The sequence below is a fragment of the Drosophila miranda genome (genome assembly GCF_003369915.1).
Source record: "Drosophila miranda strain MSH22 chromosome Y unlocalized genomic scaffold, D.miranda_PacBio2.1 Contig_Y3_pilon, whole genome shotgun sequence".
NCBI lineage: Eukaryota > Metazoa > Arthropoda > Insecta > Diptera > Drosophilidae > Drosophila > Drosophila miranda.
Window position 1 is genome coordinate 3305063 of NW_022881625.1, and position 27137 is coordinate 3332199.

Below are 27137 nucleotides of genomic sequence, written 5' to 3' on the forward strand. Positions count from 1 at the left end.
CTACGATAAAATAAAAACAGCTGTGTCGTAAATGTGCGATTAAAAATTCAACGAAATATTTGTATCCCCGCGAAGCTTGGTTTTTGGAGATCAAAAAGGTCTTCCATATCCCGATGTCTCCAAAGATAGGGCTTATACGAAGTCCCTTCAAAATGGAAGAGCGTAATCCGCTTTTACATTAAATCGGATTTAAATATAAACTCCATAGCGGCAGATATTCAAATTTATTTTCTTGGAAATCCTCACAGAAATTTAAATGATTAAATTCCAACTGCTCTTAAAGATGGGAAACCGAACCAAACTGTCGTCTAGGTCCTGAAATTGTCCAACTCCTGATGGCACTTCAGGTGACGGCGTAAACGCCAAGCTCCGCCTGAGGGGGGCCAGGAGGGCCCATGGAGTGGGGCCATAAAACAATTTTGTTGTAAATTTACGATACCCCCGGCCATGTATGACTCGAACACATAAAGGCACGGGGCAGGAGGCAGTCGACATTTTCTTTCCACCAAGAAATTAGCAAAGGATGGAGGGTAGGAAACGAAACGAGCTCCATTGCTCCACCATTCTTTTGGAGGAATAAATTAATTTATTGAATGAACAGATTGCATTTTAAATTTATTATACTTCCATAGTATTGATTTTGGGGCACATGAATTTCTCTTTACATGATAGAAAATTTAGGTGTTGGAGATTGACGTAAGGCTAATCCCGGTTTTTCACACTGGGCTTAACTTTGTATTATAATTGGACATCCCATCGTATTTATGTATATATTAAGCCTATGTTTTGTGTTTGTATGGGGGTTTCTTTCATTGTCCTCCTCACAGGACAAGTGTCTTTTAATCAAATTACAATTGGGGTTAATTTAATAAACTCTCACTTTCTACCTTTCACAGGATCTGTTCTATCTTTCATGTGTGTCCTGTGGCTGTTTTAACTGTGGCTGGCGATGTGCCACTTGCAAATAATTCACTTTCTTTTGCCTCTTGTAAAGAGTGTGCGGTGTGTGTGATTATGGGTTACGTGTTCGAGTGTCTGTATGCTGCGGGTGTGGATGAACATTATTGGATTGCATTGAAAGAACTGGTAGCTTAGAAATAATGTATCGGCACTGGCGTTACGTTGCCTAAACGTAACGCCCAAGAGAACTAGTCCTCTGATCTACTATAATTGTTGAATACACGTTGCTTAATCAGACGCACCAACTGTGCATAATTTTGTATGTTTTTTTTTTGGAGATATTTCTTTAAACTTTTTTTTCTTGAGTTTTGCCATTTTTAAAGTCTATCAAAAAAAATTTAGAACTGAACTGCGTAAAAGAAACAATTTAGAAGAACTGAAAAAGCCGAAATGGAAACGAGTAGAAAAACGATGTTTCTTTTTTTGAACACCAAACGCTGGCACGGCCCTGTTCGATGCGATTCGGCTCTGATTGGTTCCGCTTCAGCTTGAGATCGGTCTGATTTGGCCAACTGATTTGGGGAAGCAGGAAAGAGCTCCCGATTTGCAATAACAACTAGTAATACACGCATATATACGGCATGATATATATGTAGGCAATGGTAAACGAAAGACAACTAGTATTCCCTGGGGGTTGGTGGTGTGGTTGTGCTGCGCCCATGTCGAGCAATCGGAACCCAGATAGGACTGGGCTGAGTTCCTTCGCTGAGGTGTGTGTGTGTGGTGTGGTGTGGTGCTGGTTTTTGTACGAACATATTTGCTTTCTAACTTATTTCCCAAATTTATTTTGATATTCCTAAATTCCGGGATCCTAACTGAATCCTTCTCTCCACGTCAAGGTCCCTCAAGTGTGCTGCTGTAGGTGTCTATGTATGTGTTCCAGGTGAAATGTGTTGACATGTGTGAGTGTGTGCGTGTGGGATGGGCTACCACTGCGCCGTTTCTATCTCCGGACTACGAACGCCGCTCAGTAGACAATGAGCAGGTTGTTCTCATTGAAGCCGACGGAGTGTCCGGCGTTGCGTACAATGAAACAGGATCCATCGAAGTGCATGCGCTTCTCATTGCGACTACAAAGGACAGAACAGAACGGAAGTTAGCAGAGCAGGATGATGGGCGAGGGGGAGGGGGAGGGGGAGGTTGAGAGCATCGGTTTGACACTCACCGAACAAACAGATGCGAGGTCTTGCCCAGAGAGGCAGTGCAATGGATGCCAGGTGTGGTCAAAGTGGCCGATCCATTGCCGGGACTGGTGCGAATCAAGCACTTGTTGTCCACACGAGTGACCTTCACCAGGCCATCGGCTGCCTGGGTGATGAGAAATCCGTTTATGTCATAGATCTCAGTGCCATCCTCGGTACAGGTGTAAGCTGAATTGGCAATCACGTCATGGGCTTCAGCCATATAAGAGGGACCATGGCGCGAGTCGCTGCGAGAAGTTCGGGAATTAAATCGAAATTAGCCAAATAAGAAGCGATGCAATTGGCCGGGGGGACTGACTCATAGAACACTGCCAGGGTGTAGTCATTGGTCAGATCGGTGAAAGTCTCGGTTGCGGTGCGCGTCCCGGCTGTGTCCACCAGGTAGATGAGAGCGCACGCCTCGCTGGTGAAGCTCACACCCTTGTACCACATCTTGGCATAGCGACTGTAATGGGAAGATAATTCAAAGGATTCAAAAGATGCCACGTTGGGGTAAGGGCCATTCCCACTCACACAAAGTTATTGCCCTTCATGCCGTCGTAGGTGACTATTTCGACTTTAGCGCCGCTCTGCAAGATGCGTCCATTGGGGTGGATCAAAGCCGAGTTGCTGCAGTTGCGTGATAGAGCAACTGCCACCATGCTGCGCTGATTGAGCACGCGCACCGCCTTGTCCAGAGTCATGTCAATGCTGCCCCATGCAAAGAAAGGTATTAACATTAGGGGTCGGTCTTAAAGAAGAGCCAAGGGGCTGGGGGCGTCCACACTCACCGCACGCCATCGCGGAGGCGCAACTGGATGGAGCCGTTCGTCATGGCAATGGGTCCAGAGCCGGAACATGCCGGCGGAGTGTGGTTCTCGAGTGTGGTTCTCGAGTGTGGACGGGCCGACTGACTGCCGACGGGGTAATTGGCGCACTCCTTGGAAATGCCGCTGGTGATGGTGTTGGTGCCAACGGTGGCGCTGCTAGCGAGACTGGAGCTGCTGCCGCGATCCATGTGGCCCACGGAGTCCGTGCCGGAGGACAGCGAGATGTTGCTCATGCGTTGGGACAGCTGCCCCCCAGTCATGCCGACACGCAAGCTTGCTTGCTAAGGGAGGGGGGATGAGAAGGCGAGAGGTAGTAGCGGAAGTTAGATCCGGAAGGAAATGAAGAGGTGAGGAAGTGAAAGTGACAGAAAATAATTGAATACCGGCAGGAGAGAAAACGACAGATACGAGAGAAAGTGTCAGCAGCGCAGAAATCGAATGACTTTGCAACTGTTGCTAACATTCTGTCGACATTCTGTTAACGCATGCATATACATACATACATACATAGATTGATTTTTATAGAAATTAACCAAACTATTTTGAATAGTATTAGAAGAGAAGAGAAGAGGGGGGGAATAGAGAAGTAAAATTCGAATATTAAAGTCGGAAAGTAAGAGAGCAATGGTGGAAAAGAGCGAGACGGAAAATAAGAAGGTCTGAAATAACAGGAGAGGGCAATGAGGTGATGTGGCAGTGCTGCTGTTGCCGAGCTGTTAAGACTGCGGCGGCTGTTAACTCGCTGTTGATACCCTGCTAGCGCGATGATGCGGCAGTTTTGTAAAACAAAATGTCTGAAAATTAAAGAAACTTTCACGTTATTGCTTGGAATTTCACTTACCGGCGATGGGTTGTTGGTGTAGACGGAGCGCTGGCGCACCCCGTCGGGCGGCTTCGTGGGTGAGCGCAAGATGTTGTTGATTTCGTCGTTCATCTGAGCACGCGACAAGAAGTCCTCGGCATTGAAGATCCCCACACGGGCGCCCTTCGGGCTGCTTACTTGCGAGACCGGCTCCTGCTGGGAAGTCTCGCAGTCCGATGACTGGCACTGCGCCTCCTTGGTGCTGACCTTGGGCTCAACGGACTTCGGCTCGGTGACCATTTTGATTTGGCAACTTTTTTTTCTCGCCCTTTCTTTTCGTCAAGTGAGTTCACAAAATCGGCGTTTGTGTGTGCGTGCGTGTGTTCGTGTGTTTCACTTTAAATATGTGTGAACTTACTTGAGAACACGCGCGTGCTAAATACAGTTTTAGAATATTTTGTTCGACACTTCTCACTACGACTCTGAGAGGAATTTTAATTTTTATATTTAATTTTCCACTTTACATGAGCTCCGCTCGCTGGCACAATTTTCGAAAGGATAACTGTTCGGATTTTCACACTGAAAGTCGTCGCCTGCTAAACCGGAATTCAAAGTGAAAAGCAGAGCTGTCTCCCGATTATAATCGGAGCGATATTCAGGGCTGCATTTCAATGTTGTATGGATGTAGATCAGATACTAATTACTGTACATTTTCGTATTATTAATGGTACTCCGTGGCTTGAGTCTTGAGCTTCACAAAAAAATGGTTTACCAAATTACCAAATGGTTAAATGGTAAAATGTTTAATTCGTACACTGCTCATTTTCACCTTGTTCGATCCTTTCGGATTCCTGTAAAGAAAATTTACCAAATACAATTCGTTCACAGACTTGCATTAAGGCGCCGCACTGACGCTGATCTATCCACAAGCCTGGAAAAAAGTATTGACCCGTCATCGTTTTGGCCCAAAGTAACTTCATTCTGGTCATGGCTATTTGTGGAATACTTCTGGCAGTCTTAATTTAATTTGGATCTCTTCCATAAGCTGCGTGCACTGCAACTCTCTCTTCCCTAACTCCTCTCAAATCTGATTTCCTATAGATTATTAATAGGTACTTTGTATCGTTGCCCAACTAGAAATGGATTTAAGTCATGAATGCATTTCCGTCGGCCTAATCCTATTTCACGCTTTTAGAGTCGGACAAATGAAGTTTGCCAGCATCAAAGTCAAGCAAAATCGAATTAAGCAATAGGCGCCGCTCCCAACAGCATCAAGCAAAAGCTTTAAAGCATATTAGAAAATTGAAAAGTCAGCCAAAAGAGTTGCACTTGGCCATGTAAAAGTACTGTGCTGTGTGCTCGATGGTGGCATAAAACTGAAAGTTTCAATTTTCTGAAGTGCTCGCCTTGGCTCGAGAAGGTTGCGAAATGCCAAGTGTCAGTGCCAAAGGAGGCGGCTAAGCACGGAGGAGCCTCATCTTGGTGGGTTACTGCTGATGCAGTGTATCGCATATCTGCTTCGTCAGTTGGAATTTCTGGCATCATCTTTATGTGAGGGTACACACTTGTGTCCTGGAATTTGCATGCAAAATATAATAGTGCTAGGTGCCCATTTATGTATGTACAAGCTAAGCTCTCTATAGCGGACACATGGTTCCAGTAATTCAATCCGTACTATCCATATAGTGTAAGTATGTACGAATGTGTACAGCTTTTGTTAGATGTTTGGTTCTACCCAAATTGTCGGATATGTGCGGATAATGCTGGGGGGCTGTTGACAAATTAGCCAAAAATTAGAATTTGGCAGGCCCTGAAGGCCGCTCGTCCGCGCTTGTGGCAATGAAAATTAGCTGAGACATCGCACGTCTGGTGTGGGGGAGTGTTATTGTTTTGCCACCTTGTAGTCTGGATCGTAGAGAACTATATTCGAACGGTTCAGTTCAGTAGGCAACCCTGAACTTCTTGCGAATCGATTGACAACTATATCCCCTCGCCTGCTCACATGATTGATGCTGGCTTTCACTTTTTCGGCTAGAGCGCATTGACTTCCCCTGCATTTGGCCATCGCTGCCCACGCAGCATGGCACAGCGAATATTCGCCTAAAAATTCTAACTCATTTTGCTTGTGACATATTTGCAATTTATTTTCGGTGCTGATGCTGCCACCCCGATGCTGTTGCTGTTGCTGTTGCAGCTGCATCTGCACCTCCGCCCACGCAGTGCATTGACTCAGTTTGAGAGTGAAAATAAAAAAGAACAGTTGGCAAATACTGTATTTATAGAAAATGCAATATGCATGGAATCCGAATGAAATACGGAAACTCATTTGTAAAAAGCTACAATGCCTTGACCGGCTCCACCACCTCTTTTGTTGTCACTTACAGCAGCCGCAAGCGAACAAATTGGTTAACCTCCTTTTATTTTTTTCCTTTCCTTTTTTTGGTAGTACGAGTCCATATTTATGGTTCGTAAATATGAATGTGGGATTTTTGTCGAGCCATTACCAATTGGACGGCCATTTACGGCAGGCAAAGGCAGAGAGGAAGAAGAATTGTGGTCTTTTTCTAGTTTGAATTGCTTGTTGATTATTTGCTTGCCACATTTTAATTAACTGGATTTCGTTTCGCAGAACGAATGTGTAACAGTAAGCTTTTGGCAGCGAGCACTGCTCTGAAATATTCTATCTATGCTCCAAGGGGATTTCATTTCCACTCGGTCGAATGCGAAATGTGGAAAAACTATTTTCGTCGACCCAAGAAAACTCATGAAAGTGTCAGTGAACTTTGGCGCAGACAAATCCGGCCGAGACGGGATGCACTGGCTGCACAGCTGAAGAGTGTTGCAATCGTTGACGTCATAGCAGTTGGAACAGAGGCGTCATCAGGCGGCAGAAGTAGAAGAGGCACGCAGCCAGATTGATGGGGAACTTGTGGCATAATTGAAATGGTTTTAAAAATCCATTCTTTATGTGTTTCGCCTTCACTATTAAATACTTTTCCATTTGCATTAAAAACAATTAGCGCCCGCGACGCTACTTTCCTTTGTCGACAGCGGGAGTGCGGGCGGGGGGAGCGAGGGAGCCTTGCCTCCGGTTTGGGAGGGGGAAAATTAATTGATTGTCAAGATGAGGCAGCGGCAACAAATAAATGTGTCTGGTCATTCAGCAGGGGATATTTGTTGCCACACACTCGCATATAGAGTAGATAATGCCGCGTCGTCTGTCAGCTATGAAATTACATTCACACATTTCCGTGTACACACACACACGTACAAGTGTACATGGAGCTTCACACACAGCAGCTGATCGCGCCGCCAGACAGGTGATCGCGTAGAGTTGCCACACGGACGGTGTTGCCGGACAGCCCCGATCGACCCAGGGCTGCCAGAGTGTTGGAGAGAGCTGGAGTTGCGCGCCAACGGAGGGAGATTTTAATTTCGAAATTCTAATTCTAAAGTAAACAATATGAATGGAGGAGGATGAAAAGCTCGCCTTCAGGAAGGGTAGCATGCTCGCCCGATCGCCGGCACCCGAGCCATCTCCATCTCCAGCAGCAGCGGCGCAGAGTCGGGACCTTGACTCTAGGGAGACCCCCAAGAGGGTTCGGGAAGCCCGGGAAGTTCCCAGAGGCAAACGCCGCCCAAGAAGAGCAAGGCCCACCAGGAGGCTACCTGCCTTGAGAACCTCTCGGAGCTGGGAAAAATCCTTGATGAGGTTCAGACCAGGATGATGGACAAAAATTCGCGCCACATCAACATGGCCACCAGAGCACTGTTCGTGCGCATGAAGGAGCTGCACTCGAACATCATCGAATCGAGCCAAGAGGCTGCAGCGGGTAGAAGCGCGCTGCAGGAAGGCTCCGACGCCCAAGGCCTGTGCCCGAAATGCTTACAGAGAACGCGGAGCGCAGACAAGGAGCAGCAGACAACGACCGTCTGGAGGAAAGATGCCGCAGCGCAAACCGAACCGTGGCGTAGACTTAGCCAGCCATCCGTGTCCGAAGGTCCAATGGGGGAGCCGGGAACCCCACCTACGCGCCCAAGGCAGCGAAAAGGAGCTATCGCAACCAAGAGGACCCTTAAAAAGGCCCCGTTGCGGCCACACGGAGATGTGGCGACGACCAGCGCCATGAGGCAGCCCAAGAGCCCCGGAATCCCGGACAGCGAGAGCGTGGTGGCCAAGAGGCCGAGAGCATCACGCCGCGCTCGCCCAGACGCGGTCATAGTTCAGGCCCCCGGGAAGTCGTACAGCGAGGTTCTGGCAATGGTCACCAGACGACACGACAACCAGCTTTCCGACCTGGGAAGCTGCGTCTCCAAGGTACGCCGCACCATAAACGGCAACCTTCTGCTGGAGGTGGCAAAAGACAGCGTGGAGAGTGCTGAGGCATGAAAGCCAGCATCGCACGTGTCCTCGGCGATGGAGCGTCTGTGCGCGCAATGACGGAAGACTCAAAGGTGGTCATATTGGAGATACGGGACATCGACTCCCTCGCGACGGAGCAGGAGATCTGTGCCGCTCTAACTCGCCAATTCAACATTGACGAGGGTCGAGTAAGAGTCCGCAGTCTGCGCCGCGGATACGCGGAGTCCCAGCTGGCGGTGGTCAGCTTGCCCTTCTCCCTGGGCCAAGCGGTCCTGAAAGGCGGCAAGGTGAGGATCGGCTGGACCATATGTAGGATCCGGGAAAGAGATGGACTCCCAAGGTGCTACCGATGCCTGGAACCAGGGCATATCGCACGGAACTGCAAGAGTTCAGTGGACAGGAGTGGCTGCTGCATCAAATGCGGGGAGAAAGGGCACAAAGTTGCCGAATGCAAAAAAGAGCCTGCGTGCTTCATCTGCTCAGCAGCTGGAAAGAAGGAGGTCACGCACCAGGCAGGCACTAAAAACTGCCCAGCCACGCGAAGCGGGGTCGGCAAAACCAGGACGACATGCAGTTGATTCAACTCAACCTGAATCACTGCAGGGCCGCACAGGATCTCCTGACGCAGACGGTGCGCGAGCTTGGCTCTGAGGTGGCACTCCTCAGCGAACCACATAAGGTGGGCAGCAGCAGCAAAGCGGCCGCAATTCCGCGACACCAAGTCGGCAGACGGGTTCGTCCGAGGGTATGTAGGCGGCATATGGTTCTACAGCTGCTACCTGGCACCCAGCCTCTCACTGGAGACTTTCAGCCGCATTATGGACGAGCTGAGCTGCGATCTGCGAGGACGGAACAACGTCGTAGTCGGAGGCGACTTCAACGCCTGGGCCCTGGAATGGGGGTCCTCCCGTACAAACGCCAGAGGCCGCACGGTGTTGGGTGCTTTTGCCTTTCTGGACGTCGTCCTTCTGAACGAAGGGTCCCAACAAACTTTCAGCAGGGCAGGTGTAGGGTCGATCATCGATCTCACCTATGCCAGCAGAACGCTGGCCCGGCACGCACGATGGAGGATCAGCGACGTATACACTGCCAGCGACCACGAGGCCATACTATGCACCCTGGGCACCCTTGCCCCATCGAGAGGTACCCCGTTCCGGCATGGGAAGGCGTACCGCCAGGACACGCTGAGGGCCCAAGCCTTCGCAAGCGCCCTTGAGAGCTACTCTGCAAACGATGCAGACGGAGCCAACGATATGGCGACCAAATTGGCGGACGAACTTGAAGGCGCCTGCGACCAGAGCATGCTACCGAGAGGGACGTTCCGGAAGCACAAGGATCCAGTTTTCTGGTGGAGCGAAGCGAATGCGGTTCTCCGTAGAACCTGCCACCGGGCCAGAAGGCTGCTCCAGCGCGCCAGAGGCACACCGCGCTGGGCCCGATGCAGCGAGACCTACAAAGCGGCGAGGAAGGATCTGAAGACTGCCATAAGGAACAGCAAGAGGGAATGCTTCCTTAAGCTGTGTGATGCCGCCGAAGAGGACCCCTGGGGAGGCGCGTACAGGATGGTGGTGAAGAGGCTGAACGTGGGCAGCAAAGCTCCAACAGATCCAGAGGCACTGGAGGGTATAGTCAGGGCACTGTTTCCTCGAGGACGGCAGATACCTAGCGCCCTGCGGTTCGAGCATAGCCCGAGCCACATCTGCGAGGTTACGGAAGCCGAGGTGTTGCAGGCAGGCAGAAACCTGATACCTAGGAAGGCTCCGGGTCCGGATGCGATCCCCAACAGCGCGTTGAAGCTGGCACTTCTTCTACTCCCGAGGGAAGTTGCGGGCCTTTTCAACAAATGCCTCCAGGAGGGGACGTTCCCCGAGAGGTGGAAAAGGCAACGGCTGCTACTATTAACCAAGCCGGGCAAGCCGCCAGGGGTGGCCTCTTCCTACAGGCCCATCTGCCTTCTGGACTCCATGGGAAAAGTCTTCGAAAGGGTGATCGGTGCGAGGCTGAGCGCAGCCATCGAAGCAGCTGGCGGTCTCTCCCAGAACCAATACGGGTTCAGGAAAGGGAGGTCGACGCTGGAGGCCATCTTGAGGGTCGTAAAAACGGCGGAGGAAGCCATTGCTGGGACTAGGTGGAGAGGCGGAACCAAGTCCTATTGTCTGGTGGTGACACTGGACATAAGGAACGCCTTCAACTCGGCCGACTGGACCCGGACGCTGGAGGCACTGAGGTCCTTCAACATCCCGGGCTACCTACTGAATATAGCGCGCAGCTATTTCAGCAATAGGGTGCTGACAATGGACACATGTCAGGGCTCTAGGGCATACGAAGTCTCAGCCGGAGTCCCGCAGGGCTCCGTTTTGGGACCTCTGCTCTGGAACGCCATGTACGACGGGGTCCTACGGCTCCCGATGCCAGCCAACACTAACCTGGTGGGTTTCGCTGACGACGTCGCAATAGTGGCGGTAGCGAAGGAACTTGCCGCAGTGGAGGAGCTTGCCAACGTCGCCATACAAGCCGTCGAGGCGTGGCTAGCCGCCGCGGGGCTGGAGCTGGCGGCCCAAAAAACGGAGGCGGTCCTGATATCCAGCCGTAAAGTGGTCGAGACCGCCAGAGTGCAGGTTGGTGGGACCGCGATCGAATCGCAGAGGTCCATCAAGTACCTTGGAGTCCTCATCGACACGCGACGTCCACACGAAGGCCGGTGGGACCGCGGGAGCGCTATCCAGGATGCTGCTAAACACCAGAGGGCCAAATCAGGCAACGAGTAAACTGCTGACGAGCGTCGTGACGTCGCAGATGCTCTACGCCGCACCGGTGTGGGCAGAAGCCGCGAAGGTGAGGAGCTACATGCGAGGAGTGGAGGCAACGTACAGACTGTGCGCCATTAGGATCGCGTGCTCGTTCCGGACCATCTCAGACGAAGCCGCGTTAGTCATTGCCGGGCAAGTTCCGCTCAGGGAGCTGATAAGGGAGAGGAAGGAGATCCATGGTGCCATGACGGACAGTGCAGCCGATGTACGCTCCAAAGCAGAAATTAAGGACGCCGCCAGAAGGACCAGCATAGACAGATGGCAGACTCGATGGGTCCCATCGAGTCCGAGTGTGGCACAGGCATAGAGGAGGACGCTCGCCACGTCCTCTTCGACTGCCACAGGTTTGACCTCGAGCGTCAGACATTGGAGACAGCAGCAGGGTCTAGGGTCAGCACCGAGACTCTGGTGCCGCTGATGCTGGCAGACCCAAAGGTGTGGGAAGCGGCCGCGGAGTTCGCCTCTAGCGTGATGCGAACGCTTAGGTCCTTGGAGAGAAGGCGGAAGGAGCAGACGGAGTAGGTGTCCACGCCACTGCGAAGCAATGCTTTGCGGCAGTACCGCAGTCCGCGGGGCCCCTAGTCCCAACATACTCTTGTCCGTTAAATTAAGTTAAATATAAATTGTATAGTATATATTATAGAGCAAATAAATAAGTATATGAATATAAAAAAAAAAAAAGTGTATATGGGAGAAGATCTTGCGGATTGGCACGCGTCGCCTGGCTAAAAGCCTCGGCTTGACTTCCATCAATATGTTGGCATTCCTGGCATTTTCCTCATTTCTCATCGAATCATCGCGCAGGGCTCGTAAAATTTGAGTGACTGTGTTGTTTACACATCTCAAGTAAATCCGACCCCGCGGCGACATCATCCTCGAGTGAATCATGGGGATTTCCTGGAAGCAATTGTCGCCTCCGCTGTGGCTTACCCAAGAGGAACACACAGTCCGAGGGGGATCTATGGCTGGTCGGATGGTTAGTCGGATTGGTTTGCGGTCTATGTCTGCCGTGCCGGCCTCTTGACGTCATCTGCCGTCTCGGTACTTGCCAAAAACCCCATCCAACCGGCCCTTTCCCCGCGCTGAGGTGTGCTAAACAGTCGGCCTGAGGGTGTACGTGGGGGGAGCTGATGCAAAACTTTCGAAAGATTTAATGTATGCTGGCGCGGTGCCCGCGGTGTCGGGCCACATTTCACGCTTCATTTGCCAGCGACGGGCAAACCAAACGGACAGAGGGACGGACGGATGCCGGCGGTGACGTTGTCGTGTCGGGTTTGATTTTGATAAAATAGGCCAAAGTGCTCATCAATAATCATTTCTGTAAAAATCCGTGAGCAAAGCAATTATTTTTACAAAATGAACGCCCGCTCCACACACCATTCAGGGCAATCAATTTTCTGTGTGTGTGTGTGCATCCTTCACACATCAAAAATAATAATAATTTGTGGGTAGAAACGTATGTACACGTATGGCCCGGCACGCCCGATGGAGGATCAGCGACGTATACACCGCCAGCGACCACGAGGCCATACTATGCACCCTGGGCACCCTTGCCCGATCGAGAGGTACCCCGTTCCGGCATGGGAAGGCGTACCGCCAGGACACGCTGAGGGCCCAAGCCTTCGCAAGCGCCCTTGAGAGCTACTCTGCAAACGATGCAGACGGAGCCAACGATGTAACGCTTGGATCAGCCGAGAGAGCTAGTTCGCAGCGCCATCTAGTGGTCGGCACCGTAATGGCCGTGGCAGAGCATACACCCTCTATGGGCTAGGTTTGGGAGGTCATGAAAAGGGGCATAGGAAAGGGTGATAGATTTAACAGCCCAGATTGTCAACTTTCTCTGGCATTTCCCTTGTTCTATGAGAGGGCCCGAAGGTTTTAGCATGTTGAGGGGCTTGGCTTCGGTCTCTTCCCGTTTTGGCGCTCGACCCGAGCATTCGTTTTCTTGTATCAGAAAAAAAAATATATTTTTATCTAAGTGCTTCCGAAACGAGAAAGTCTCGAGTTAATCCGGCGTTAGTTTTTCCAAGCTAGGTAAGATGGAGAAGGGGAGAAAGTAATTGCTCAAACTAGTTAGATGATTTCATCCGCATAGGACCGGCTATTGGCGCAGTTTATACGGCAGAAGAGGAACGCCGTGTCGCCGCATTTTCATTACAATACCGACCCGGTTCAGCTTCACGGATCCAAAGACGCCTAGGCGTCGAGTAGATCGAGAGGCCGAGGGACGCAAAAGGGGTCCAGAGGAGCAGCCGAAGCTGCGGTGGAAAATTTACAGGCCCAAGTACCCGGGCACCAACGACGCTAGCGGGAGTTGAGTGGTTTTTGGAAGAAAAAAAACTCCATCTTCTGGTTGGAGAGCGAGCCAAGGAAGGGCTACATAGCGCAGACTGAGCGCGATCAAGAGCAGTCTGAGATTTCGAGTGGCGGCGCGAGTGGTCGTCGAAAACAGCCCGATTGCGGAAGGTCGGGAGAGATCGGGAAGGCAGAAATTTGAAAAGAAATAATGTGTGTATTGTCGAGTGTTTTATGTTAATTTAAATAATTTTTTTTTGTTAGTTTTTTTTGAGAAAGACATCGGCAGTCAGCAAGGGGCGGCGCGAACGAGAAAAAGAAAAGGGGCGAGAAAGTTTTTTTTTTTGAATGTAATGAGTCGCTCAAAGTAAGTGTGGAGAGAGGAAAGAGGGCAATTTGTGAGTGAGTTTTTTTTTGTGCTTTATGCCACTCCCTATCGGAGTTCTCGTTCCAGGTCCGATTCTCCTCCGGAAAGCGCTTTTGTCGGTGGACATGCGGATCTGCGGGTGAGTGTGAAAGAGAAATGCAAAAGACTCAACTCAAACGATTTGACTCGAGTCCCACTGAAAAAGTAAAGAGGAGAGGGACAAATACTTTATATGCTTCCCCCCTTACTGTTTCTATTTCTTCCCCCTTTCGGTTTGGCCGTTGTTAATCTTTTTATATGTGAAATAATTATTCATTTTATTTATCACTATTATTAAGTCATTTTGAAATTCCATCTATTTTATCTGTTTTATGCGTACCTATTTTTGGGTTAGGTTTAGTTTTAGTTTAGAAATTTGTTTATGTAGGGTTCAATAAATTTTATAATGTTCTAGAATATAGTTTTTGTTTGCCTTCGGCTAGCCAGATGCCCCTGAGAGCCCCATGAGAATGCATAGGGGTCATTCCGTGAAAATTGCGACCTAGGGATGGCCAAGGAAGGGAGGGTAAATCCGCTTCAACGAGAAAGAGCCAATTATGTGTTCAGTCGAATTTTAGGTCCAAATTAACTCTCGTCGTAGCACGCACAGATTATAACCTTGTAATAATGAGAATAGGCATTAAGTGAGAGGAGGGCAAGATCACCACCCCAACTAGCCGACGAGCCTCCCAGCCGGGAATATCTGCGTGCCCCCTTCTCTCACTCCCCGACACCTGCCAAGTTCGTTACAGTTATAAGTAATTATTAATTTCATTATTATAAAGTTAGTGGCGCCCAACAATGGGACCCAAAATAATTGGTAGAACCGCATCTCGATGTGGTCAACAATATCGCAGGAACACACATCAAAAACACTTTCGATTTTTCTGGCAAACTAGATACTATGTAGTGAGCTTGAGAAGAGAAGCATATACGTTTGTCCGCTTTCATTCCCAAACTACGGTTGCTGCAGCATCTGGGCCAGAATAACGAGCTTCACAGTCAGCTAAATTTTGCAAATCAGTCGCATAGGAGTTATTGTTGAGAAGTTGCTAGCAGCGATCGACATGCCACGGCTGAAGACGTAGAGCTTAGTAGGCGATTAAATACCCTACAGTAATGGAGTCCGTAGCCCAACTAGTTAGACGTTTGGAAAAGCAGGGAAGAAGTCTTTAGATAAGTCTACCCTGACCACGGATAACAAGTTTTGGCAAAGACCCATCCACTTTCAGCAATAGTATGCGGCAGAGCTAGCCATCAAACGCTTGGAAAGACAGAACAATCTCTTTATAAAGAGTTTACCTGGCCACGGGTGATGGAAAACCAGCATACCTGTCCGCAGAAGCAAGAGTGCGAAGACGAAACTGATTAGCTTCGATTTACTCGCACTTTAGCTTGCAGTCGTTGTTTTTGTCTTGCGGATCGGCGCGCCAAAGCAACAAAACGTTTGGTTGTTGCGAGGGCTGATTAGCACGGCACAAGTAGCGGTAAATTATGTTTGTTCTTTCTTCTCACACCAGTTCCAATAAGATTTTTTTTCAGGGGAACTAAGCTATGCTTGAAGGCAAATAAATGTTTTTGTATTTCTTTATATATTGCGGTTTTTACAAAATATTATTTTTTATTTATAATTTGTTTTATGTTTTGTTTTCAACAATAAACGCGTCTCAATTCCTCAAGCGGCAAACAAAAAAAAAAGTGTCACAAACGAAGGTGTTAGGAGAGAACAAGGGTGATAAAACGCAGAACAGCTGGTTCAGTTGAGATAGGTCATTGACCGGCAGAGAGTTGTGAGCGCTGAAGAAGGAAAGGCTAGTTGAAGTACCGAAGGGAATTGAGCGGGTCAGCTGTTTTGAATCTCGAATCGTTGAATCTCGTTGATAGTGAGTGACAGAGTAAGCGGAAGTTAGCAGTTGGAGATAAGGGGAACGTATTAATAATGGAGGGAGAACCTGTAGATCCGTCCGTCTGCATTCTGTGTGGAGAAGAGTTTGGATCTCAGCAGTTATACAAGACCAGGTGTGGCCACGAATTTCATAAAGCTTGCACAGTGCCATATTCGAGGGAAAATGCCAAATGTCCTAGGTGTGGAAGAGTCACTTTTGACTCGCAAGGCGGCGCATCGGGCTCGGGCATGCAAACCGCCAAACAGCAGGCAGGAGGCAAAGAAAAAGCTTCAGGCACCCCAGCGGCGGGAGCACCCGTTAATAACCCAGGGTCGGCTCCAGTGGATAGCGGGAATATAGGGATCATGATTACCCAAGCAGTGCGGGCCATGCAAAACGACCTTTTATCCCAGTTGTCGGAGCAGATGGCGCAAATAATACTAACCAATGTCGCTGCTCATCTTCAACTGACTGGCCGAGATCATCATACTCGAAACTTAGCTCAGGACCATAGTTCGCAGGGTCAGGAAGCAGGCGGAGGCCGAGAATCGACAGGATTTTACAGAGAGGGAAGAGACACTCCTAGAAGTTTAGCTTCCGACCTGTCCCAAAAGCCGGACAAGGTCGTACACATTATGAATGGTTGGAAGCTACGATTTAGCGGGAATGCGGAAGGAATTAGCGTTGATAATTTTATCTATAGAGTAGAAGCTCTTACCCATTCAACGCTGGAAAGCAACTTCGCGGTGCTATGTGGCAACGCTAGCATCCTCTTTGACGGAAAGGCTCGTGAATTCTTTTGGAGGTTTCATAAGTCAGTGGTAGTTGTACGATGGGACTTGCTTTGTCAGGCATTAAGGAAACAGTTCCGAGACACTCGCACGGATGTGGACATTCGGGAAGCGATCAGGGACCGGAAGCAAAAAGAAAAGGAAGGGTTCGATGCTTTTTATGACGCCATAGTTCAGCTAATGGATAGTTTAGAGTCTCCCTTGTCAGAAAAGTCTGTGGTAGACATACTGCGAAGGAATTTGAGGCCCGAAGTAAGGCACGAGTTGCTCAATATAAACATAACTTCGGTTGGGGAGCTCAGGGAAATATGCAGACGAAGAGAGAGTTTCCTGGATGACGTGAGACGGAATTATGGTTATCAAAAGAGTGTCCCTTTCCGTAGGCAAGTGGCTGAGTTGGTGGAGGAGCACATGTCTGATGACGCAACGGAGTTTTCCGAAGGGGAGGGCGAAGGCGAAATAGGAGCGTTGGCCTAGGTATGTTGGAACTGCCATAAGGAAGGACATCGGTACCAGGATTGCGAATCCAAACGCAAGATCTTTTGCTATGGGTGTGGCATTCCAAACATTTACAAACCAGCTTGTGAAAAATGTCAGAAAAAAAACGGCAGGGCGAGCACACACCCTCGTCAGCTTCAAAGTGTGCGTCGCCAAAAATCCGCGAACCCAGACGCCAGCCAGTAGAAAAGCAACACCAGGCAGTTATAGATACAACCATTCCAGTCCAGTCCGTCAGTAGTGTAGCAACAAATTTATGGCACAATTTCATTAATTCTCATTCAGATGCAGAGGCTGCAGAAACACTGTTCCGTCGTAAATCCAATTCAAGACACTCCAAACGGATGAGATCATTTTGGAAGGCAGCTAAATCAATAAATGCGATTAGGTACAAAGAGCTAGATAAACGTCCGTACGCAGAGGTAAACATTTTTGAGCGGCCAGTGCTTGGGTTGTTGGATACGGGGGCAGCGATGAGTGTAGTTGGGGGGAATTTGGCTAAACAAATAATCACCAGTAAAATTCCATTTAAACGGGGAATCTCAGTTGCTCATACTGCAGATGGCAGGCGGCAGGAGGTTCTGGGGCGATTGAGAACTCCAGTCACCTATGATAAGGTTGTGAAGGACTTGGAACTACATATCATTCCGTCGCTTAGCCAGGACTTATATCTAGGAATCGATTTTTGGTCCACGTTCAATTTATTACCTCCGGAGATGCAGGTAGCAGAAATTTGTCAGGAATCGCATGAACTAACTCTAAGCCAGAAAGAGGATTTGCAGAAGGTTGTGTCGGAATTTCCATCCTTTGCAGTCTCTGGTTTGGGTAGAACATCGGTTTTGTCGCACTCGATCGATGCAGGAGATGCCAAGCCCGTAAAACAACGGCATTTTCCCGTGTCACCAGCAGTGGAGAAATTGCTGTATTCTGAAGTGGACAGGATGCTCAAATTAGGAGTTATTGAGGAATCTGATAGCGCCTGGTCCTCTCCAGTTCTGCTAGTCCAGAAACCGGGAAAGGTTAGACTTTGCCTAGACAGCCGGAAGGTCAATGCCGTTACACGAAAGGATGCCTATCCGTTGCCGCAAATAGACGGTATACTAAGTCGCCTCCCCAGAGCAATGTTCATCTCAAGTCTGGATCTCAAGGATGCCTATTGGCAGATACCCTTGGATCCGGAGTCTCGGGACAAAACTGCTTTCACAATTCCGGGTAAACCTCTATATCAGTTCAAGGTCATGCCGTTCGGTCTCACCAACGCGTCGCAAACCATGACGAGATTGATGGACAAGGTGATCCCGGCGGAACTTCGCAATGAAGTCTTCGTCTACTTGGATGACTTGTTAATTGTTTCCGATAGCTTTGAGTCGCATCTAAAGGTATTGAGAGTTGTAACGCAGCATGTTCGATTGGCCGGATTAACGCTTAACGTGGAAAAGAGCAAATTCTGTATGCGTTCGGTGAAGTATCTTGGTCATATCGTCGGGGAGGGTGTCATTCGAACGGATCCCGGGAAAATTTCGGCCATGATAGACTTTCCAGTACCGAACTCTCTGAAAGCCTTACGGATATTCCTTGGAATGGTTGGATGCTATCGTAAACTTATAGCAAATTTTGCGTCGATAGCTTCCCCTCTCACTGACTTGCTGAAACCTAAGTGCAGATTTGTCATGACACCAGATCGACGTACAGCGTTCAAGGAACTTAAAAAATTGTTGTGCTCTGCGCCAGTTCTTCGCAGTCCGGATTTCAACCAGCCGTTCTTTGTGCATTGCGATGCCAGCAAATCAGGAGTTGGAGGCGTCTTGGTTCAAAAGACTCCAGAGGGAGACGAATTTCCGATAGCTTTTGTGTCGAAAAAACTTAATAAGGCGCAAAGAAATTATTCTGTGACCGAGCAAGAGTGTCTGGCGGCAATCGTTTGCATCAACCGTTTCAGAGCCTACATTGAAGGACATGATTTTACGGTTATCACCGATCATGCATCTCTGAAATGGCTCATGACCCAGACGGATCTACATTCGCGGGTAGCCCGATGGGCATTAAAGTTACAGGGCTTTATCTTTAAAATTGAACACCGGAGTGGTCGTTTAAATGTTGTACCCGATGACTTGTCCAGAGTCAATGAAGAAGATTTGGCGGCCGTGGATGTTGGTTATGGTCAAGCAGTTGATCTCGAGTCCCCAGCTTTTAAGTCCGCCGAGTATGTGGAACTGGCAAGCAGAATAAAAGCCAATGACGTTAACCTGCCGGATCTGAGGGTGGTCGAAGGTCTTGTGTACAGGAAGTGTGATTTCGCCACAGGGAGTAGTCTTCATGATAATTTTATCTGGAAGTTATGGATCCCACAGAGTCTTATTCCAAAGGTATTAGCCAATGCTCACGACCATCCCTTAGCATCGCATGGGGGAGTTCATAAGACTTTAGAGCGAGTGCGACAGTTTCTCTATTGGCCAAGTTTAGTCAAAGATGTAAAAGCATATGTACTCGCGTGCGACACGTGCAAATCTACTAAAGCACCGAACTCTGTCCATCGACCCCCGATGGGAGTGGCACCTGAGTCGCAGAGGTTTTTCCAAAAGCTATACGTCGACTTTCTAGGCCCGTATCCACGCTCAAAAAGCGGGAACATTGGTATATTTATAGTGTTCAAAGTTCGTCTTTCTGAAAGCTGTTAAAAAACTAACGGCTGATCTTGTGATCAAGTATCTGCAGCAAGATCTGTTTCATACTTTTGGCTTTCCGGAGATCATTGTATCGGACAATGGCTCTCAATTTAAGTCGGAAGTTTTCCAGAACGGCCACAGCAGTATACTCTTCGCAGTCGAATGCGTCAGAGCGAGTAAACCGGTCGGTAATTGCCGCCATTCGCTCCTACGTGAGGGCAGATCAGAAAAATTGGGACGAGGAGCTGAGCAGTATCTGTTGCGAATTGCGAACCGCGGTCCATTCCAGCCTCGGAACTTCGCCGTATTATATGGTATTTGGGCAACAGTTCGTTAGCTGAGTTCGTCTGAGAGCTCTTCGATTGTTGGAGGATAAATCCCTAGTGTTTTCCAAAGAGGATTCGTTAGAGTTGGTACGTAGCAAGGCTTTAACGATAATGGAGAAGCAAAGGGCGAAAAACGAACGGATTTACAATTTGAGATCAAGGGAGATTTCGTATCAAGTGGGCCAAGAGGTGTTCAGAAAGAACTTCAAGCAGAGTAACTTCCAGGCTGGCTATAGTGCCAAACTGGGCCCAGCATATGTGAAGGCCAGAATACGCAAGAAGATAGGGAATGATTACTATGAATTAGAGGATCTGCAAGGACGGTCTATTGGGCGATACCACGCGAAAGACTTAAAACAATAACTGATCCGCGCAGTTTGGGATCCGACTTGTGTGATACCACTAAGTCAGATCTTCGGCGGGGGGTATTTGTAACGCTTGGATCAGCCGAGAGAGCTAGTTCGCAGCGCCATCTAGTGGTCGGCACCGTAATGGCCGTGGCAGAGCATACACCCTCTATGGGCTAGGTTTGGGAGGTCACGAAAAGGGGCATAGGAAAGGGTGATAGATTTAACAGCCCAGATTGTCAACTTTCTCTGGCATTTCCCTTGTTCTATGAGAGGGCCCGAAGGTTCTAGCATGTTGAGGGGCTTGGCTTCGGTCTCTTCCCGTTTTGGCGCTCGACCCGAGCATTCATTTTCTTTTATCAGAAAAAAATATATATTTTTATCTAAGTGCTTCAGAAACGAGAAAGTCTCGAGTTAATCCGGCGTTAAGATGGAGAAGGGGAGAAAGTAATTGCTCAAACTAGTTAGATGATTTCATCCGCATAGGACCGGCTATTGGCGCAGTTTATACGGCAGAAGAGGAACGCCGTGTCGCCGCATTTTCATTACAATACCGACCCGGTTCAGCTTCACGGATCCAAAGACGCCTAGGCGTCGAGTAGATCGAGTGGCCGAGGGACGCAAAAGGGGTCCAGAGGAGCAGCCGAAGCTGCGGTGGAAAATTTACAGGCCCAAGTACCCGGGCACCAACGACGCTAGCGGGAGTTGAGTGGTTTTTGGAAGAAAAAAAACTCCATCTTCTGGTTGGAGAGCGAGCCAAGGAAGGGCTACATAGCGCAGACTGAGCGCGATCAAGAGCAGTCTGAGATTTCGAGTGGCGGCGCGAGTGGTCGTCGAAAACAGCCCGATTGCGGAAGGTCGGGAGAGATCGGGAAGGCAGAAATTTGAAAAGAAATAATGTGTGTATTGTCGAGTGTTTTATGTTAATTTAAATAATTTTTTTTTGTTAGTTTTTTTTGAGAAAGACATCGGCAGTCAGCAAGGGGCGGCGCGAACGAGAAAAAGAAAAGGGGCGAGAAAGTTTTTTTTTTGAATGTAATGAGTCGCTCAAAGTAAGTGTGGAGAGAGGAAAGTGGGCAATTTGTGAGTGAGTTTTTTTTTGTGCTTTATGCCACTCCCTATCGGAGTTCTCGTTCCAGGTCCGATTCTCCTCCGGAAAGCGCTTTTGTCGGTGGACATGCGGATCTGCGGGTGAGTGTGAAAGAGAAATGTAAAAGACTCAACTCAAACGATTTGACTCGAGTCCCACTGAAGAAGTAAAGAGGAGAGGGACAAATACTTTATATGCTTCCCCCCTTACTGTTTCTATTTCTTCCCCCCTTTCGGTTTGGCCGTTGTTAATCTTTTTATATGTGAAATAATTATTCATTTTATTTATCACTATTATTAACTCATTTTGAAATTCCATCTATTTTATCTGTTTTATGCGTACCTATTTTTGGGTTAGGTTTAGTTTTAGCTTAGAAATTTGTTTATGTAGGGTTCAATAAGTTTTATAATGTTCTAGAATATAGTTTTTGTTTGCCTTCGGCTAGCCAGATGCCCCTGAGAGCCCTATGAGAACGCATAGGGGTCATTCCGTAAAAATTTGCGACCTAGGGATGGCCAAGGAAGGGAGGGTCAATCCGCTTTAACGAGATCTGAGGCGAGGAAAAGCGTTCGGGAACAGTAAGAAGAAAGAGCCAATTATGTGTTCAGTCGAATTTTAGGTCCAAATTAACTCTCGTCGTAGCACGCACAGATTATAACCTTGTAATAATGAGAATAGGCATTAAGTGAGAGGATGGCAAGATCACCACCCCAACTAGCCGACGAGCCTCCCAGCCGGGAATATCTGCGTGCCCCCTTCTCTCACTCCCCGACACCTGCCAAGTTCGTTACAACGATATGGCGACCAAATTGGCGGACGCACTTGAAGGCGCCTGCGACCAGAGCATGCTACCGAGAGGGACGTTCCGGAAGCACAAGGATCCAGTTTTCTGGTGGAGCGAAGCGATTGCGGTTCTCCGTAGAACCTGCCACCGGGCCAGAAGGCTGCTCCAGCGAGCCAGAGGCACACCGCGCTTGGCCCGATGCAGCGAGACCTACAAAGCGGCGAGGAAGGATCTGAAGACCGCCATAAGGAACAGCAAGAGGGAATGCTTCCTTAAGCTGTGTGATGCCGCCGAAGAGGACCCCTGGGGAGGCGCGTACAGGATGGTGGTGAAGAGGCTGAACGCGGGCAGATAAGCTCCAACAGATCCAGAGGCACTGGAGGGTATAGTCAGGGCACTGTTTCCTCGAGGACGGCAGATCCCTAGCTCCCTGCGGTTCGAGCATAGCCCGAGCGACATCTGCGAGGTTACGGAAGCCGAGGTGTTGCAGGCAGGCAGAAACCTGATACCTAGGAAGGCTCCGGGTCCGGATGCGATCCCCAACAGCGCGTTGAAGCTGGCACTTCTTCTACTCCCGAGGGAAGTTGCGGGCCTTTTCAACAAATGCCTCCAGGAGGGGACGTTCCCCGAGAGGTGGAAAAGGCAACTGCAAGCCGGGCAAGCCGCCAGGGGTGGCCTCTTCCTACAGGCCCATCTGCCTTCTGGACTCCATGGGAAAAGTCTTCGAAAGGGTGATCGGTGCGAGGCTGAGCGCAGCCATCGAAGCAGCTGGCGGTCTCTCCCAGAACCAATACGGGTTCAGAAAAGGGAGGTCGACGCTGGACGCCATCTTGAGGGCTCTAAAAACGGCGGAGGAAGCCATTGCTGGGACTAGGTGGAGAGGCGGAACCAAGTCCTATTGTCTGGTGGTGACACTGGACATAAGGAACGCCTTCAACTCGGCCGACTGGACCCGGACGCTGGAGGCACTGAGGTCCTTCAACATCCCGGGCTACCTACTGAATATAGCGCGCAGCTATTTCAGCAATAGGGTGCTGACAATGGACACATGTCAGGGCTCTAGGGCATACGAAGTCTCAGCCGGAGTCCCGCAGGGCTCCGTTTTGGGACCTCTGCTCTGGAACGCCATGTACGACGGGGTCCTACGGCTCCCGATACCAGCCAACACTAACCTGGTGGGTTTCGCTGACGACGTCGCAATAGTGGCGGGAGCGAAGGAACTTGCCGCAGTGGAGGAGCTTGCCAACGTCGCCATACAAGCCGTCGAGGCGTGGCTAGCCGCCGCGGGGCTGGAGCTGGCGGCCCAAAAAACGGAGGCGGTCCTGATATCCAGCCGTAAAGTGGTCGAGACCGCCAGAGTGCAGGTTGGTGGGACCGCGATCGAATCGCAGAGGTCCATCAAGTACCTTGGAGTCCTCATCGACACGCGCCTGTCCTTCAAAGAGCATCTAGAATACGTCCACACGAAGGCCGGTGGGACCGCGGGAGCGCTATCCAGGATGCTGCTAAACACCAGAGGGCCAAAGCAGGCAACGAGGAAACTGCTGACGAGCGTCGTGACGTCGCAGATGCTCTACGCCGCACCGGTGTGGGCAGAAGCCGCGAAGGTGAGGAGCTACATGCGAGGAGTGGAGGCAACGTACAGACTGTGCGCCATTAGGATCGCGTGCTCGTTCCGGACCATCTCAGACGAAGCCGCGTTAGTCATTGCCGGGCAAGTTCCGCTCAGGGAGCTGATAAGGGAGAGGAAGGAGATCCATGGTGCCATGACGGACAGTGCAGCCGATGTACGCTCCAAAGCAGAAATTAAGGACGCCGCCAGAAGGACCAGCATAGACAGATGGCAGACTCGATGGGACCACTCACCCAAAGGCCGATGGACCCACACCCTCATCCCAAGCATAGCATGCTGGGTTGAAAGGAAGCACGGCCAGGTGGATTTCTACCTTACCCAGGCACTGAGCGGACATGGCTGCTTCCGCGGCTACCTCAAGCGCTTCGGCCACGAGACAGAGGACTGGTGCCCCGAGTGTGGCACAGGCATAGAGCAGGACGCTCGCCACGTCCTCTTCGACTGCCACAGGTTTGACCTCGAGCGTCAGACATTGGAGACAGCAGCAGGGTCTAGGGTCAGCACCGAGACTCTGGTGCCGCTGATGCTGGCAGACCCGAAGGTGTGGGAAGCGGCCGCGGAGTTCGCCTCTAGCGTGATGCGAACGCTTAGGTCCTTGGAGAGAAGGCAGAAGGAGCAGACGGAGAAGGTGTCCACGCCACTGCGAAGCAATGCTTTGCGGCAGTACCGCAGTCCGCGGGGCCCCTGGTCCCAACATACTCTTGTCCGTTAAATTAAGTTAAATATAAATTGTATAGTATATATTATAGAGCAAATAAATAAGTATATGAATATAAAAAAAAAAAAAGTGTACATGGTACAGATCTTGCGGATTGGCACGCGTCGCCTGGCTAAAAGCCTCGGCTTGACTTCCATCAATATTTTGGCATTCCTGGCATTTTCCTCATTCCTCATCGAATCATCGCGCAGGGCTCGTGAAATTTGAGTGACAGTGTTGTTTACACATCTCAAGTAAATCCGAGCCCGCGGCGACATCATCCTCGAGTGAATCATGGGGATTTCCTGGAAGCAATTGTCGCCTCCGCTGTGGCTTACCCAAGAGAAACACACAGTCCGAGGGGGATCTATGGCTGGTCGGATGGTTAGTCGGATTGGTCTGCGGTCTATGTCTGCCGTGCCGGCCTCTTGACGTCATCTGCCGTCTCGGTACTTGCCAAAAACCCCATCCAACCGGCCCTTTCCCCGCGCTGAGGTGTGCTAAGCACTCGGCCAGAGGGTGTACGTGGGGGGGAGCTGATGCAAAACTTTCGAAAGATTTAATGTATGCTGGCGCGGTGCCCGCGGCGTCGGGCCACATTTCACGCTTCATTTGCCAGCGACGGGCAAACCAAACGGACAGAGGGACGGACGGATGCCGGCGGTGACGTTGTCGTGTCGGGTTTGATTTTGATAAAATAGGCCAAAGTGCTCATCAATAATCATTTCTGTAAAAATCCGTGAGCAAAGCAATTATTTTTACAAAATGAACGCCCGCTCCACACACCATTCAGGGCAATCCATTTTCTGTGTGTGTGTGCATCCTTCACACATCAAAAATAATAATAATTTGTGGGTAGAAACGTATGTACATATGTTCTTTGGACGTTGACATGCAATGACTGCATCTTTCAAGAGGCGATGCAGTTACTGCACCGTCAAGTGGCCCGTGTGACACCAGCAGAAGGCTGTTACGCGCCGATCCCAGGCAAAACGCAGCCCTCCTCCCGCCAACCGACCGAGGGGCGCTGCCGCATGACGCGCGGTGCGTAGCCGAACCAAACGCGAATATGCAAGAAAGATAGTTATTAGACTAACATTCGAGGAAAATTAGTACTAAACTTACTAACAAACTAAGCATGCAATCAAAATACAAATACCACTACAGTTACTAATTAATAGAAAGGTGTGTAAGGATAAATAATTTAATAAGAGGAAGAGAATTAGTGGTGGATATAATATGGTAGAGGGAATTATAATCCGAGCATAAGACCCTAAACGGTTCATGCAAGGAATAATTCGATCTACAAAGTGGAAGGAACAACGGTATAAAATTTCTAGTCAGTCTAATAGGAATCGTGAAGCTTATGCGGCTCAACAGATCAGGGCTGTCTATGTCACCCCTGATCAAGTTGTGCATAAATATCACACCAAGCATTTTTCTACGGTTAACTAAGGATGGGAGGTTTACTAATAGTAGTCTACTAGAGTAAGATGGGAGTCTTACACCCGCATCCCAGTTAAGGCCCCGCAAAGCAAAGAGTAAAAAGTTTTTCTGTACTGATTCTATACGGTCCTGGTGTACTTTGTACTGAGGGCACCATACACAGGAGCCGTATTCTAAGATCGGACGAACAAGCGAGGTATAGAGAGTCTTTGTTATATAGGGGTCGTCAAATTCCTTTGACCACCTCTTTATAAACCCAAGCACGCCCATGGCCTTATTTACCATGGTAGAAATGTGTTCGGAAAACTTTAACTTGGGGTCTAACATAACACCCAGATCATCCACCAGGGTAATTCTCTCAAGAGAACCACCAAATAGGCTGTAGGGAGCCAACAAAGGGCTAGAACGATGAAATGTCATAACTTTGCATTTCGAGGCATTAAGGTGTAACAAGTTTGCACAACACCATGACTGAAAGTTATTGAGATCGGATTGCAAGCGAGAATGAAATGAAATGTCCTTGTACTGGACACAGAGTTTAACATCTTTCGCATACATAAGTACTCGAGAGTATGTTAATACTGAAGGTAAGGGGCCTAGATGGCTGCCTTGTGGTACTCCCGAAGAAACCTTTACTGGTAAAGAGAGGGAGTTTTTGAAGAGGACTCTTTGAGACCTAGAACAAAGATAGCTAGAAATCCATCTCAGGAGGTTGGGCGGAAATCCTAAAAGGTCAAGTTTATGCGCTAAAAGGGAATGGTTTACAGAGTCGAATGCTTTACTAAAGTCGGTGTAAATAACATCCGTCTGTAAGTTACATTGAAAGCCTTTAATAATGAAAGAGGTAAACTCTAACAAGTTCGTGGTGGCTGATCGCCGCCTTATAAATCCATGAGTTGGAGATATAAGTGACTTTAAGAGATGTTGGAAGTGCGGAGTTAAAACCTTCTCAAACATTTTAGGAATAGCGGATAACTTTGCTATACCTCTATAATTTTTTGCATCAGACTTGCTACCTATTTTATGGAGAGGAATTATAAACGATTCCTTCCAGATCGGGGGGAAGCAAAAAGAATCAATGGACAGGGTGAATAGTTAAGCAAAGGTCCACACAGAGCCTCGGCGCAGTACCTGAGTACACAACCTGGAACCCCGTCTGGACCCGGTGAAAACACCGGCTTAACTAGTCGAAGGTCATGAAGTAGGGAACATTCATTTAACAAGGGACTGAAAATGCCGTTCGACCTCGGTAAACCGTATGGGTACGGATGACCAGAGTAGCTTTCCTCAGAATAGGTGGCTTGGAAGAATTGGGCAAAAAGATCG

At 49.2% G+C, this 27137-nt stretch overlaps 1 protein-coding gene and 1 long non-coding RNA gene across 2 annotated transcripts; one reads left to right on the forward strand and one right to left on the reverse strand.

Annotated features, from left to right (window-relative positions):
• Window positions 1-1721: 1721 nt before the first annotated feature.
• On the reverse strand, window positions 1722-3211 carry LOC117194766. Its single transcript, XM_033399263.1, has 5 exons — window positions 2933-3211; window positions 2676-2852; window positions 2461-2607; window positions 2126-2389; window positions 1722-2030 (listed from the first exon to the last, which is right to left on the reverse strand). Exons 1-5 carry the CDS (start codon window positions 3202-3204, stop codon window positions 1928-1930), a joined length of 963 nt encoding a protein of 320 aa, XP_033255154.1. The 5' UTR covers window positions 3205-3211; the 3' UTR covers window positions 1722-1927.
• Window positions 3212-15007: 11796 nt separating this feature from the next.
• Window positions 15008-15345, forward strand: LOC117194785. Its single transcript, XR_004474921.1, has 2 exons — window positions 15008-15134; window positions 15190-15345. It is a non-coding gene; the product is annotated as an uncharacterized LOC117194785 (long non-coding RNA).
• Window positions 15346-27137: the final 11792 nt, after the last annotated feature.

What these genes read in the sequence shown, in the direction of transcription:
- LOC117194766 (XM_033399263.1), bottom strand. Translation starts at nt 3,204, where the DNA reads ATGAGCAACATCTCGCTGTCCTCCGGCACGGACTCCGTGGGCCACATG. An exon ending in ATGAAGGGCAATAACTTTGT is followed by an intron (nt 2,608 to 2,675) that starts GTGAGTGGGAAT and finishes TTCCCATTACAG; the next exon opens with TCGCTATGCCAAGATGTGGT. An exon ending in ACCTCGCATCTGTTTGTTCG is followed by an intron (nt 2,031 to 2,125) that starts GTGAGTGTCAAA and finishes TGTCCTTTGTAG; the next exon opens with TCGCAATGAGAAGCGCATGC.